The sequence below is a fragment of the Macaca mulatta genome, chromosome 12 (genome assembly GCF_049350105.2).
Source record: "Macaca mulatta isolate MMU2019108-1 chromosome 12, T2T-MMU8v2.0, whole genome shotgun sequence".
In the NCBI taxonomy this organism is placed as follows: Eukaryota; Metazoa; Chordata; class Mammalia; order Primates; family Cercopithecidae; genus Macaca; species Macaca mulatta.
Window position 1 is genome coordinate 75,495,595 of NC_133417.1, and position 16,269 is coordinate 75,511,863.

The 16,269-nt window shown below is 40.6% G+C and overlaps 1 protein-coding gene across 1 annotated transcript in view; it reads left to right on the top strand.

The window, feature by feature from the left end:
• The first annotated feature begins 2,000 nt into the window (after positions 1–2,000).
• LOC144333276 (myosin-IIIb-like) overlaps positions 2,001–16,269 on the top strand; it is a 109,391-nt gene continuing 95,122 nt past the window's right edge. Inside the window, exons 1-2 of the mRNA XM_077956521.1 lie at positions 2,001–2,063; positions 3,353–3,449. Of these exons, the coding sequence (XP_077812647.1) occupies positions 2,001–2,063; positions 3,353–3,449 (160 nt within the window). The remainder of the gene's footprint in view (positions 2,064–3,352; positions 3,450–16,269) is intronic.

A 16,269-nucleotide genomic window follows, 5' to 3' on the forward strand; every position in this document is an offset into this window, starting at 1 on the left:
TCCCAATGCAATCCCTCCCCGTTCCCCCCTCCCCATGATAGGCCCCGGTGTGTGATGTTCCCCTTCCTGAGTCCAAGTGATCTCATTGTTCAGTTCCCACCTATGAGTGAGAACATGCGGTGTTTGGTTTTCTGTTCTTGTGATAGTTTGCTGAGAATGATGGTTTCCAGCTGCAAGTTAGATTTTTTAAGAAAACTGACTTGTACCATTTTCTTAAAAGCAAGATGTGTTCTAAGAATCAGTAGTGCCTCAACATGCTACAAAGGAGAAGGGTCCATTGTTAAAATAATGTCTAGGAAATGTCTCCCATTCTTTTCCTTTCTTGAAGTCTCGTTGAACATATGATTAAACTAAAGTTTCCAGAAAGCCTCTCAGGAAAGAAACCTAGGCTAATCTTATAGGCTAATCTAGTATTTTCTAATTTATTTGCCTGTAGACACTACTCCCTGACCTCTGCCACTGACTTTTCTTAAACGCACACAAACATTACATTGAGCTGCCTTGGATTCTTCCAAAGGCTTGAATGAAGAGGGAATCAGAGAAGCCGACTCCCTGTGGAGAGTTGGGAGGTGTCTACCAATGACTTTGGATTCTGAAAAGCCACACAAGCTAGAGGAGTTGTCAAGAGGTTCAGTTTTTGAGGGGTCAGGAAAGGCATAAATTGGAGGCCTGGCAGTAATTCAACAGCTAAACTCTCTTAATTAGACTTTCTCCTAGAGGATCTTAGACTCCACCCATCCTATAGGTGTGTTACAGCTACTGGGACTTGCCTAGGCCAGACAGAAGTGAGTACTTTGGGCCAATGCTTAGATACTGAAGGGTATAGAATATATTATGGTTCAGAGGAAGAGCAGAGGATTTGGAGTCAGACAAACATGGGTAAATGCCTTTGTTCTACCAGGTATTTACCATGATACCTGGGAAAAATCTCTTAACCTCTCTGAACCTCTTTCTTCATCTATATAATATATACAATTAAAGTACTTAGACCAAATGGTTGTGAAGCTTTCTTAAATACTTAAAAGCATTTTTTTAAAATGAAGTAGTATATAAATGATAGTTAATTTAATTTTAATAGTAAGAGTATTCTTACTACATGACCCCACATTTTGTGGATTGACTAATCATTGTTTTATTTATTCAAATGGTTAATATTTATTGAGCATTTACTATGTACCAGGCACTGGGTAGGTACTTACATAGAGCGTGAACTAGAGCAGATCCAGTCCCTGACTTCATGTAGCTTACATTCCATTGTGGGAGACATATGATAAGCAAATATACACACAAATAAATATAGAATTATAGTCCCCTCCTTCCAGGTACTGATGTGGTAATTTTTAAATGGGAATATTGCTTATAATATATATTTTGAAGGTAATGTCCACAAATAAATATATGGAAATGAATTTGTCAACTTAAGTAAAGAATAAGATTAATAATAAAAAATTGTTAGAGACCTTAGGAATAATTGATCTCAATCTCCTCATTTTATAGATGAGGAAAACTAGGACCAGGAATACTATAGAAACTTACCCAAAGTCACATGTTTGTTGTGTCATGCATGTCACATGTGTGCATGTGTGTGAGGCAGGGGTCAGAACACAGATTTCCCTTCTTTACTCAGTGCTTTCCATCTGCTGGTTCTGTCTGAAAGGCATTATGAGTGGCTCCTGTTTTATCTGTGTGTTATAAGCGCACTCTTATACAACATGTTCTGATTATAAAAAATTGAGGACCCAGACCAATTGATTTTTCCAAACTTTGTTCCATGAAGGATTACAATTTTACTAGATGTTAATAGGTTATCACTTTAAGCTTCTTGGTCAAATTACTTTTGGACACCCTGCATCCCCCCTGGATCTTTACTATAGAGATCCATAAATGTATATTGTAATTTTAAAAGATTATTCCTGCAGTAAGGAAACCTTTTAAACTATGCCCAACCTAACATTCCCCAAACTTACTTGATTACAGAATCCATTTTAAATTCTGTAGCCATGAATGTGATTCATGTGCTGTGCAGGAAGTGTAGCCTTAGCATCCATTTAGTTGGCTCCTTGGTAAAGGTTGTGGAAGCCCATTAGAGCTCACTAAACCAAAGCCAATCACACAACTTTAAAAGGAGCAGTTCCTTGGATCTTAGGAATTCAGGCAGACTGTGGATGTGTGTAACATGTAGGAGCAACACCTAGTAGGATTCATTTTCTTAAGGTGACCATGTCCTTTTAACCCAGGACTGAAATGGGAAACCATGGAAGCATAAAGAGTATGTTTTGATACATCTTTGACACAATCCTCTTTAAGTTTTGCTATTATTATTTTCAAGTCTTTTGAAATTATTATTATTGTTATCTTTTCAGGCATTCACAAGCCCGGAGTTCTCCAAAAGGGTGCGATATCTTCACAGGACATGCAAACAAGGTAGCTGGATATTGTGATTCCAAAGTAACTGTGTGTCATTCCTTCAGACTCACCAAGTTCATAGGCATGAAGCTTGTCTGTGACTGCTTGGTTGGACCATCCAAATTTGAAACTCTTAGTGATATTTTGAAGTCTTTGAGACAAAAGCCCAGCTTGCTAAAGAACTTTGGTTCAGTAGAGAGACAGGGAGGTACAGTGGAGAGAGAATCAAAAGCCTGGAAATTTGCTGCTGAGAATAAATGTTAGCTGCTCCCTGAGGTGATTTGTCTGTGCACTCCACTCTCTACAGATGTTAGAGCCTCTTTTTGAGTAAGGACCCGAGGTTCTTTGGTAGCACTTTGATATCCTGCTCGAATTCAATATGTGAAATGGAGGCGTCTCTCTGTGACTTGGAGCCCACAGCAGGCTTTGAAGTCTGATCCAATTTTTGCTGCCTACTATTTGATGTTGAAAGGATGAAATGAAGAAAATGTACAGTTTTTGCCAGTAACTCTGCTGAGCATATGTAAGATTAAAAAAACAAAATCCTTTGGATGATGTACTTAGAAATGTTAAGCAGATTAATACCTTCCTATAGGTTTTCTTTTTTCTTTCTTAGAGATAAAAAATAAGTATAGGTGAAAATCAGCACATAGCTGTTTTATATTCTGGACTATAATTAATTTAACAGGAAGCTAGGTTGACTTGTTCTGAAGAAGAAATAAATGAATGAAGCAAAAGATGTTGAGACTTGGCTTCTAATTGCCCCAAGGAGAGGACCTCCATTCAAGTCTACGCAAGACGGGAGCAACTTACAAATGACTCCAATATACATAGCCTCTTGCTTTTAGTCAGGGTTAAGTGCCCCTTCGTTAAATAGAAGCCATGTCCTTAAGGCTGTTTCATCAGAGGATAATAATAATATTTCTCTTACTGGGTTTTTCTGAAGCACTCAATTTCTGGGACTGATTTGCTGTCTTCTCGGATATGCCATCCTGCTCCAGATCTCCAAGGACTGAGTCTCTGGGGAGCCCCTCAAAAACCTGGTAAGAAGAACATTTTGAATTGCATGCTGCTTCTACCATTTGCTTGTTTGCGTACTTTGGGCAGGACTCAATTAGATAGTAATATGACCAAATGTTGGCAAAAACTTTTGGGAAGCCATACATGCTGGATGTAAAACTTGTATTAAAGGTAGTTTTACCATGTACCCATGTCATTTAAGATAATGAACATCAAAGTCCATGCTTTTCCATTTACTTAACCTTAAACTAGGAAACTGTTCTAAAATTTCATTTTATTAAAGGGAAGATAAACAGCTGACCAGCTTTTAGTGGAGCAGATCATGCAGGGTGGAAATCTAGGAGTTGATAAAGAATATGGATTTAGAAAGTAGTTCTGCCCTTTTGGCAACATGGCCATTCTTTGAGCAAGAAGACAGACATGCCTTTGGGAAACAACTGTTTCTGGCTCATTTTCTAAATTTCTTGCTACAGAATATAGTAAAAGTCAGTTTCAGGTTTGCATGCAGCTATAACCAGTGCTTCTGGAAGATAAAATAGAAACATAATTGTAAGAAATATTTACAAGCTAGAAGATATTAAGGACTACGTGAACCTTTCCAAGAAAAGAAATGCTCCTGATGTTACACTTAATGTCAACCTCATCTGTTTTTCTGAAATATAAAGTAATTTCTCAGATCTCTTCAGTTGTCTTCTTAGCTTGTTTATCAGTAACAAAGTAGCACAGTATGAAGTGGGAAATGCATAATAAATGTGTTATGACTTCAGTCAGTCTATATGGATCTTAAACTCTTGGAGAGAGACAAGAGGATGAGTCCATTATAGCAGAACCTTTTAAATGGACGTGTAGTGAATGATAAACCTGACAAAGGAAATATTTTCCTCATAGCCAGACAGTATTCAGGAATAAGGTCACAATGAAGTGGGGGTAAAAGTAGTACAAAAAAAGAGGAGAGAATTTAGGGGAAAAACAGTACAATGGAGCAAAATTCATTATGCAAGAGTTTGGTTGGTGCTTTTCTCTATCCAAACAGATAGTCTCTATATTTTAATTGGAGTGTTTAGAGCATTTATATTTAATGTGATTATTGATATGTTTTGGTTTAAATCTATCATCTTGCTATTTATTTTCCATTTGTCCTATCTAGTTTTTGTTCTCTCTTGGTATTCTATTTTTAAATAGATGTAATTCCTAAAAAGAAAAATTTTAAGTATGGTTGAATAGCTAAACCATACTGGCAGGTTCTGGCATCAGACCTGCCTGGATTCAAATCTCTGGTCTCGTGTGTGTGTGTGTGTGTGTGTGTGTGTGTGTGTGTGTGTGTTTTCTCTTTTTTTTTTGAGATGGAGTCCTGGCTCTGTCGCCCAGGCTGGAGTGCAGTAGCGCAATCTCTGCTCAGTGCAAGCTCCGCCTCCCAGGTTCACACCATTCTGCCTCAGCCTCCCGAGTAGCTGGGACTACAGGCGCCCGCCACTATGCCTGGCTAATTTTTTATATTTTTAGTAGAGACGGGGTTTCACCGTGTTAGCCAGGATGGTCTCGATCTCCTGACCTCGTGATCCACCCGCCTCAGCCTCCCAAAGTGCTGGGATTACAGTTGTGAGCCACCGCGCCTGGCTGGGTCTCCTGTGTTAATCAAGCTATGTAGCAACTCCTTACCTTAGTACCTATTCATGTAAAGTGAGGGAAATAGTAATGCATATCTGAGAGGTTTCACTTAGGATTAAATGAGCTAGTGTAAGTAAAGGGCATAGCATAGTGTCTGGCTCATAGTAAGGGTTTAGTAAATGTCAGATGCTGTTATGGTAATTATTGTTATTGATATTATATAAATACAGAGTTAATCTATGAGCATGAATACTAGGTAGAGAAATAAAGTTCTTTTGGTAAGACATTAAGTTTTGGTGTGATAGTTTGGGGAAGTAAAAATACATTACATTTTGAATTTATTAAAAAGAAAAGAGACTTGTTGGATTACAATAATCTTTCCCATTCTTTAGGAAAGTGTCTTAAAAAGTCAAATGTATTAATAAGTAACACATCTGATTTGCTATAAATGGCTTATATGCACGTTCTTTCTAGAGTTGTCTCTCCCTTTCAGTCTAAATGATTTTCTATTGGGTCTGCCACCATCAACATTATTGCCCCTTACACTCTTATAAACAGCATCCTAAGTAGTCTTCCTGCCTCCATTCTCCTTTAGTTTATCTTATGCCAACAGAAACCTAAGATTTCTAAAGCAAAATCCTAATCGTGATCTTCTCTCCCTCCACTTTTCAGTGACTCCCTAGTATCCCAGCATGACCTTCAAGGCTTTCTCTGTTCTGGTCCTAATCTTTTCTAGCTCTAACTTCTACTGCTCTCTCTTTTTCATTCTGTGCTTCAGAATCTCCAAACTATTCTGTTTTCTCTGAACATGCCTGGTATGTTCTTTCCCTCCTCTGTGACTGTTCATGCTGCCTCTTCTACTCCACATATCCTTCTTCCTCATTTACTTTTCAAAATCCTCTCCATTCTTCAAGGTCCACAATGGCTCCCTACTCTTTTACTCTTTCTTTTTTTTTTTTTTTTTTTGAGACGGAGTCTCGCTCTGTCGCCCAGGCTGGAGTGCAGTGGCCGGATCTCAGCTCACTGCAAGCTCCGCCTCCCGGGTTCACGCCATTCTCCGGCCTCAGCCTCCCGAGTAGCTGGGACTACAGGCGCTGCCACCTCGCCCGGCTATTTTTTGTATTTCTTAGTAGAGACGGGGTTTCACCGTGTTAGCCAGGATGGTCTCGATCTCCTGACCTCGTGATCCGCCCATCTCGGCCTCCCAAAGTGCTGGGATTACAGGCTTGAGCCACCGCGCCTGGCCTACTCTTTCTTATAATACTTATCACATCCTGCTTTGTTTTATAGTTACTTTAATGCATCTACTAGATTTAAAACTCTCTAGAATCATGTCTTCCCATTTATGAGTTCTCTCCTCACAACCTAGCCTAGGTCTCGAATTGAATTCTTGAGCATCCAAAGTGGTGATGAAACATAATGGAAGCAAGAATGAAATGAAACTTTACCTAAGTAAGGAATCAGAGAAGAGTTTTACAATGTATTTCTAACAATCCTAGAACAAAGTAAATGTTTCTGAGACAACCTCCAAATAGATATAGTGTACTAGTGGAAGAAATTAAAATAATCCAAGCTATTTCATTTTGTTACTATTGTTACTATTGCTGTTTTGGGCAGGAGAAGCAAAGAAAGTTTAGACATGAAGACATGAGAAAACATATGTAAATCGAATTCCCCTTGATCTTAGAAAACAACCAAGATGAAGAACAAAATTTTTTTTCTGTTTCATTTATATTATCAGTTGTAGAAACAAGAATATATTATTTAAGCAACACTTTTAGCAAATTATACCTTTGTGTTTAATTCTGTGCTTTAAATGACCCATTATTTTAACCCATGTTTTTGTGAAAGGTTGAATGAGAATATTGTGACCTTTTCGGTTTAAAAAAACACTAATATCCAGAAGGTCTGCCTTCTAACTTGCAGTGAGGCCTAACTTCATTATTCTAAGAAGGGGTCAGTAAGGTGAGAATGAGAGGCGGGGAATAAATCTAAAGTTACTCCATCTCAAGCTCAGCTTAGAGCAGCCATGCAAAGAAGTCTGTAAATATGGGCCTTAAATGTCTTCAGAGTATAACAAGTGTCCCTAACTGGCCCATGTGGGCCGACGCATTGCTCACATTAAGAGAAAAGCACAATATACCCGGGAAGTGCATAATTCTAGTCACTTGGTCACTAATCCAAGCAGTGAAACTATTTAATAGGACTGACAACAATGTATACAGACCTTATCTGGTTTTACTGTGTAAATGGTTATACTTCAGGCATTCGTTCTTCTAGTTATTTATTTATTTATTTATTCAAAAAATAATTATTAACTCTATGTGCCAGGAACTGACAAGTATTTCTCAAAACTTTTATAAAAGACTAATTTTTGGTTGGTTGGTTTCCATTTTACCACAGTCTGATAATTTTGTGGAATACAATAAAAATGAATTACGAAGAAAATAATCATGGACTTGGATGTTGTGTCAATATCAAAACCCTGTCCACATGATGCTACACTGTAGCAGAGGGAGACAGACAATAAACAATAAGCAGACGAATAAGTCAATTATGTGGGAAGTTAGAGGGGTGAAGAGTTACGGGGAGAAAATACAACTGCAAGGGTGATAAGGAGTAGCCCAAGTGTAGAGGGTGAGTTTGGGTGGTTGTATGTATATATGTGTGTGTGTGTGTGTGTGTGTGTGTATATATATATGTTTGTTTGTTTTTATTTGAGATGGAGTCTAGCTTTGTCACCAGACTGGAGTGCAGTGACATGATCTCAGCTCATTGCAACCTCCGCCTCCCAGCTTCACACCATTCTCCTGTCTCAGCCTCCTGAGTAGCTGGGATTACAGGCATGCGCTACCACGCCCAGCTAACTTTTGTATTTTTTTTTTTTTCTTAGTAGAGACAGGATTTCACTATGTTACCCAGGATGGTCTCGATCTCCTGACCTTGTGATCCACCCACCTCGGCTTCCCAAAGTGCTGGGATTACAGGCGTGAGCCACCGCGCCCCTGGCCTGGATGGTTGTATTTTTAAACAGTGTGGCTTCATTAAGAATGTGAGGTTTGAGTAGAGGCTTGAGGGTGGTGAGCCAGTTCACCATGTAAATAAGAGAAGAGCGTTCCTGGCAGAAGACCACGATAAAGGCCTGGAGGAAAGAACGTGAATGGATATGAAGAGTAGAAGTCCCTGTATTGGAGCTGAGAGACCAAAAAGTAGAGTCATAGGAAATGAAGAGCCAGATAGTGCAGGTTCGTACTGTTTAATGTCCTAACAAACATCCTAGGGATCTAGATACATGAGGATTCTCATTCAGCAGGTCTGAGTGGCTCTGAGATTCTGCAGCACTAATGAGCTTGCGGGGGGTTCTGATATTGTCGGTCTGAGGTTCACTTTGTGAGTAGTGAGGGTTTAGTCTCAGTGAAATGGGAGGCCAGTGAGTGGGAGAGTGGCATGATCTGGGTTATGATTTTAACAATAACTCCAGCTTTGGAGTTGAGAACCAACTAGACATCATCAAGAAATGAAATCGTCTAAGTACATTTTCCATACAGCTGAAACTCTCTCAAACCTAAAATTACCTTTCATATTGAGTGCACAAACACAATTCTCCTTATTCTTTGTATCTAGGGGCATGATTATTAACAGCAGTTATCACATTGGGCTGTAATGCAGAGCAATCCTCAGAGACTGTTGTGAAATAGGGCCACCTACCCTTGCAGTAAATGACCCTTGACCATTATGATTTTTAGTTAATGTGCCAGATTCTCTGTTTAATTTCTCCTCTCTCAACACAAAGCTGATGTTTCTTGCTGTTGTTAATGAGCTGACTTTTTGTAACATACTTTTCTTCTCCTTCCTTTTTCATCTTTGCTATGGTCTAAAAAACAGGTTTTAAGCATTTTTTTTAAGGCAGTAAAAGAAGTGGGTTTGAGAGGGAGATCTGAGAAAATCCCCTATGAATAAAAGAACAGGAACTCTAATGTATGTAGTACATTAGTACCTATATTAGGTACCATGCCAGGCCCTTTATTTATATTTTCTTAATGTAAAGTACACAAGCTTTAGTTTAACCTTGTGACCTGTGCTTGTTAACGAACCCTCACTACCTGCCCTTGGGTTTTCTGTTATACCTCACCTAAGAGTTACCTCTGTCCTGGGTTTTCTTCCCATCTACAGTGAGTATACCTTAATCATATTTCTTTTTGAAGGTCAAAAGTAGCAAGCAGTATTCTACTGGCCTCCTGGGGGGGAGGTCATAGTTGGCAAAACACACTGTTGGGATGTGGTAGAGCCACCAGACAGCATATGGAACCTGGCATCGGGCATTAGTGATTGATTTCAGATCTTTCATGGCCTGTCTAGCCACGGCTCCTGAGCAAATCACACCATTTTCTTTCACTTAGCAGCTTCTTTAATGCCATCTACTTCATTATTTTCCTTTACCTTTCCAGTTGCTCTCATTACTAAATTTTATTGGTTTTGGCAGCAATTCAGCTGTCAGAAAGCAAACTCAGGCTGTATTTTATTCTTAAAAACGTTAATCCTTAAAGTGATCAAACATCTCAACTTTCCTGTGACAGAAATGTTTTCCAAAATGTGGGATTTTCAGTGCTTATACCAGGACAGTCCCAGGCAAACAGATGAGTTGGTCACCCTGTAATGATACACGAAATTGAGCTTGTTTGGGGCAAGATCACTGTAACAGGCAAGACTATACCTCAGATCCATGCAACAGAATCACTTCACACGGGCCGCCTGTGTTTGGAAGGGAGTGCAAGCAGCTCGCCAGACAGCAATGCTATGATCATAAAGGGGTAAGATGTCTCCCATTTGACAGGGAGAGCATGTTCCTACAACAGAGTCTCAAGGGCCACATAATCTCCCTCAGAAAGGCACGTGGAAATCAGACACTGAACAAAGGCAAGGCTACTGGGCCTCTCTGTCCCTTATCCAAATTGGTGACTGAATGTCACACACAAGACTGTATTCATTTATGGGTAGTCTCTGAGGTTCTGAATCCCTGCTCATTTTGGCTCCCTTAGGCTAAAAACATCTTTTCTTCTTGTCTGGATGCCATTGAATTCACCTTAAACTCTCATCAGCAAGACTTGGTAAAGTCTTATCTGAGGACTTTTCTCAGTGAAATGGCAAAGGAATTACAGGTATAGAATTGTTATTGCTAGCATGTGAGGTTAGAAAACACCTCATATTAAGGGATCTTTTTAGACAGATTGCTCTCAAACTTCACTGGGCTCTCCAGAATCACCCAGAATGCTGGTTAAGACAGACTGCTGAACCCATTGCATAGTTTCCAATTCTGTGTGGGATGGAGAGGGGGATTCGTAGTGTTATCAGGTTTCCAGAGGATGAGATGCTGCTGGTCTGGGGACTTCCCTTTGAAAACCACTGCTCTGGACATTCCCTATCTCTGTGACACAATATTGAATCCGAGAAAGTGGACTTTATATATGTGGCTTTCTCCTCATTTATTCAACAAACATTTATTGAACACCTACTATATGTCAACCACAGGGCCAGGAAATGAAATAAGACACTTAAGAGACTAGTACGATTATAATATCTTGGTCTTTGCAGCTGTTGTTTTCCAAAGCTAGTCTGGTGACATGTTGAGTGTCCTCATGGATCTCAAGTGATGTCACTGAATTATCGGGAAGTTGTCAAAAACAAAGTTACATTTACTTTTAGCTTTGCTGTGCAGGAAGAGGGTGGGAGTGTTCCAGACTTCTAAACAATCTATAAAGTGTTTCATTTTCTAAAATTATTAGGAATTACTGCCTTTATTGTTTGTTTGTTTTTGTGAGACAGAGTCTTGTTCTGTTGCCCAGACTGGAGTGCAGTGGCACAATCTCGTCTCACTGCAACCTCTACCTCCTGGGTTCAAGCTTTTCTCATGCTTCAGCCTCCTGAATAACTGGGATTACAGGCCTGAGCCACCACACTTGGCTAATTTTTGTATTTTTTATAGAGACAGGATTTCACTATGCTGCCCAGCCTGGTGTTGAACTCCTGGACTCAAGTGATCCACCCACCTCAGCCTCCCAGAGTGCTGGGATTACAGGCATGAGCCACCACACTCAGCCAGAAATTGTTGCTTTTAAAGGTTATTTCCAGATTATAAACTATACTACTTCTGCTAGCCTGGCTGTAGTATATTCATTCTCCCACATGGCAAAATTACTCTAAGCCCCACCAGATCTGAATGTTTTCATATATATATATGAAACATTTTGCATATATATATGAAATGTTTCTCATATATATATATAATTTTATGTATTTAATTCTATTTATTTATTTTTAGATGGAGTCTTACTCTGCCACCTAGGCTGGAGTGCAGTGGTGTGGTCTCGGCTCACTGCAGCCTCCACCTCCTGGCTTCATATGATTCGTTCTTACGTATTTCTAATATATATGTCATTGCCATAATGTTTGTTCCCTGACTTTTTGAAAAAAAAAAAAAAATCTAGGCAAGGCCAACATAAGGAAGTGTACAGTTTGAGGCTTGTGGGCATGAGGACAAAGGGATGGAAGGAGACAGAAGACAGATTATAGTTGTCTTAATCCCCAATCCAATTTCTAATTTAGCTTCATTTATATTAATCATACACTTTCTCTGTTTTGCTTAAGAGACTGATATGGTTTAGCTTTGTGTCCCCACCCAAATCTCATATTGAATTGCAATCCTCAGTGTTGGGGGAGGGACCTGGTGGGAGGTGATTGGATCATTGTGGGGGGGATTTCCCCCTTGCTGTTCTCATGATCATGAATGAGTTCTTGTGATATCTGGTTGTTTAAAAGTGTGTAGCACTTACCCCTTCTCTTTCCTGCTGCCATGTGAAGATGTGCTTTCTTCCCCTTCTCCCTTCTGCCATGATTTTAAAGGTTCCTTAAGCCTCTCCAGTTATGCCTCCTGTACACCCTGTGGAACTGTGAGCCCATTAAACCTCTTTCCTTTATAAGTTACCCAATCTCACAGTCTCAGGTAGTTTGTTTGTTTGTTTGTTTGTTTTTGAGGTGGAGTCTCACTCTGTTGCCAGGCTGGAGTGCAGTGGCGTGATCTCGGCTCACTGCAACCTCTGCCTCCTGGGTTCAAGCGATTCTCCTGCCTCAGCCTCCCAAGTAGCTGGATTACAGGCACACGCCACCACGCCTGGCTAATTTTTGTATTTTTAGTAGAGATGGGGTTTCACCATGTTGGCCAAGCTGGTCTTGAACTCCTGACCTCGTGATCTGCTTGCCTTGGCCTCCCAAAGTGTTGGGATTACAGGTATAAGCCACCATGCCCGGCCAGTCTCAAGTAGTTTTTTATAGCAGCGTGAGAATGGACTAATACAGAAAATTGGTACCAGGAGTGGGGTATTGCTATAAAGGTATTACTATAAGATAACTGAAAATGTAGAAGCAACATTGGAACTGGGTAATGGGCAGAGGTAGGAACAGTTTGGAGGGATCAGAAGACAGAAAGATGAAGCAAAGTTTAGAACTTCCTAGAGACTTGTTGAAGGGTTGTGACCAAAATGCTGATAGTGATATGGACAGTGAAGTCCAGGGTGAGGTGGCTTCAGATGGAGATGAGAAACTTACTGGGAACTGCAGTAAAGGTCACTCTTGCTATACTTATCAAAGAGACTGGTGGCATTGTGTCTCTGGAGACCTGTGGAACTTTGAACTTGAGAGAGATGATTTAGGATATCTGGTAGAAGAAATTTCTAAGCAGCAAAGTATTCAAGAGGAGTCCTGGCTGCTTCCAAAAGTCTACAATCATTTACATAAACAAAGAAATGACCTGAAACTAGAACGTTTATTTAAAAGGGAAGCAGAGCATAAAAGTTTGGAAAAATTGCAGCCCAATCATGTGGTTGTAAAGAAAAACACATTTTCTGTGGAAGAATTCAAGGCTGCAGAAATTTGCATGAGTAAAGAGGAGCTGAATGTTCATAGCCAAAACAATGGAAAAAATGCCTCCAGGGCATTTCAGAGACCTTCATGGCAGCCCCTCCCATCATAGGCCTGCAGGCTTAGGAGGGAAAAATGGTTTCCTGGGCTGAGCCCAGGGTCCCACTGCTCTGTGCAGCCTCAGGACATGGTGCCCTGCATCCCAGCCATTCCAGCTTCAGCTGTGGCTAAAAGGGGCCAAGGTACAGCTCAAGCCATTGCTTCAAGTCCCAAGCCTTGGTGGCTTCCACATGGTGTTGGGCCTGTAGGTGCACAAAAACAAGAGTTGAGACTTAGAAGCCTCTGCCTCGATTTCGGAGGATGTATGGAACACCTGGATGTCCAAGCAGAAGTCTGCTGCAATTGCAGAGCCTCATGGAGAACCTCTAATAGGGCAGTGCAGAGGAGAAATCTAGGATTGGAGCCCCCACACACAGAGTCCCCACTGGAGTACTGCCTAGTGGATCTTTGAGAAGAGGACTGCTGACCTCCAGACCCCAAATGGTGGATCTACCAACAGCTTGCACTGTGTGCCTAGAAAAGCTGCAGGCACTCAATGCCAGGCTGTAAAAGCAGCCAAACTTGCAGAACCAAAACACCAAGCTGCCTAAGGCCTTGGGAGCCTGGATATGTGTGTGGCCCTTGCATCAGTGTGGCCTGGATATGAGACATGGAGTCAAAGGATATTATTCTGGACCTTTAAGATTTAATGACTACCCTACTGGGTTTCAGACTTGCATGGGGCCTATGGCCCCTTTCTTTTGTCCAATTTCTCCCTTTTGGAATGGGAGAATTTACCCAATGCCTGTACCCCCATTGTATCTTGGAAGTAACTAACTTGTTTTTGGTTTTACAGGCTTATGGGTGGAAGGGACTTGCCTTGCCTCAGATGAGACTTTGGACTTGGACTTTTGGGTTAATACTAGAATGAGTTAAGACTTTGGGGCACTCTAGGGAAGGCATGATTGGTTTTGAAATGTGAGAAGGGCATGAGATTTGGGAGGGGTTGGGGCAGAATAATATGGTTTAGCTCTGCATCACCACTCAAATCTTATGTTGAATTGTAATCCCCAGTGTTGGGAGAGAGACCTGGTGGGAGGTGATTGGATGATGGGGGTGGATTTCCCCCTTGCTTTTCTCATGATAGTGAGTGAGTTCTCAAAATATCTGACTGTTTAAAAGTATGTAGCACTTCCCCCTTCCCTCTTTCCTGCTGCCATGTGAAAATGTGCTTGCTTGCTGTTTACCTTCTGCCATGACTGTAAGTTTTCTGAGGCCTCCCCAATCATGCCTCCTGTACCGACTGTGAAACTGTGAGTCAGTTACACCTCTTTTCTTTATAAACTACCTAGTCTCGGTAGTTCTTGATAGCAATGTGAGAACGGACAAATACAGAGACTTTTCTCGTTTTTACTAGATCTGGGTTTTTGGTTTCCTTGTTTTTGTTTTGCTTTATTTTGTAATTTTGAATAATAGAAACAGGGTGCTTTGGACATCAATTATAGTCCTGGTAGTTTACCTCAACTGAGGGCTCTGTTCAAAACTGGGGCTCTCTGATGGAACTCTGTAGATACCTACCAAGATTGAGCATAGTGCCTCATTTTCCTTGAAATTTGAGAATCAGGATGATAAGGAAGAACAAGGGATGTACTCCACAAAGATCAGTGCTTTTCTCCACCCTCAGCCAACTGAATCAATAGCAAGATTCTGACTCTATTGGAGAAGCTGAGGCTAGAGGAGTCTAGAGGAGGCTGGAGGGGAAAGTGGCCACAGCCGTGAGAGTAGCAGATACAAGCCATGGAGGTCACGTGCCAGGCCACCATGCCTGAGGCCGCATACCTCAGAAAAAACCTTTCACAGCCTGTTCTCATTCCTGCAACTCGTTAAAGCACATTACAGAATTGAACAGTTTTTGACATTATTTCTTCTTAGATTGTTGCTACAACGTATCTGTGAAAAGTTCTTGCTAAACTTTTCTGGTGCTTTCCTGAGTTCATTAGGTCATGATGCACTTTTTGCCAATGCCAAGTTAGGGTTTGGCATTGGCCCGGGACATCAGGACTGCAGATGCCAAACAACACAAGGCGGGTGGTGTGTGAGCCAAGTTAGGGCATTTGACTTCCCAGATTGGATGCTGATGGCATGGCTGTAAAATGTGCCTAGAGAAAATTTATTTTTAAATTCCTTTCTTATTTGATGTAATTGAAACAACACACACTCTCTAGACTGCCCTGTTAACCACAGCTGCCTAGTTTATTTCATTTTAAAGGATTCTTTCAACTTTCAAATGAACATACAATTGTTTAATGCTAGGGGTGTAGTGATCTTTCTTTGTTTTATGTTTGTTTGTTTTCTAAGATTGAGACTAATACTTTTTTTGAGTTTTAAAAATTTAATAGACTATTTATTTGAGTAATTTTTGGCTTACAGAAATATTGAGCTGAAAGTACAAAATTCTTACATACCCTTTTCCCTCTCCTTTTCTCCCTGTTTCCTCTATAATTGACATCTTGTATTAGCATGGTTCCCTTATTACAATTGATAAGCCCATATTGATACACTATTATTACATTAGAGTTCACTCTTTGTGCTGTATATTCTGTGAGCTTTGACAAATGCATAATGACTTGTATTCATCATGACAGTATCATACAGAATAATTTCACTGACCTAAAAATCCCATCTCTATTTCTTTATTCCTCCCTCCCCACCAGCCCTTGGCAACCAGTTTATTTATTTACTTATTTATTTTAGTGCCTCTGTAGTTTTGCCTTTTTCAGAATGTCATATAGTTGGAATAATATAGTATATAGCCATTTCTGATTGACTTCTTTCACTTTAGCAATATGCACTTAAGAGGCCAGGTGTGGTGGTTTACACCTGTAATCCCAGCACTTTGGGAGGCTGAGGTGGGAGGATTGTCTGAAGCCAAGAGTTCAAGACCAGCCTGGACTAACACAGCAAGACCCTGTCTCTACAAAAAATTTAAAAATTAGCCAAGTGATGTGGTGCCTGTCTATATTCCTAGCTACATGGGAGGCTGAGGTGGAAAGATCACTTGAGCCCAGGAGGTCAAGGGTGCAGTGAGCTATGATGACACCACTGCACTCCAGCTTAGGCAGCAGAGCAAGATCCTATCTCTAAAATAATAATAATAATAATATGCATTTAAGATTCTTCCATGTCAGCCGGGTGTGGTGGCTCATACTTGTAACCCCAGCACTTTGGGAGGCCAAGGCAGGTGGATCACCTGAGGTCAGGAGTTCGAGACCAGCCTGACCA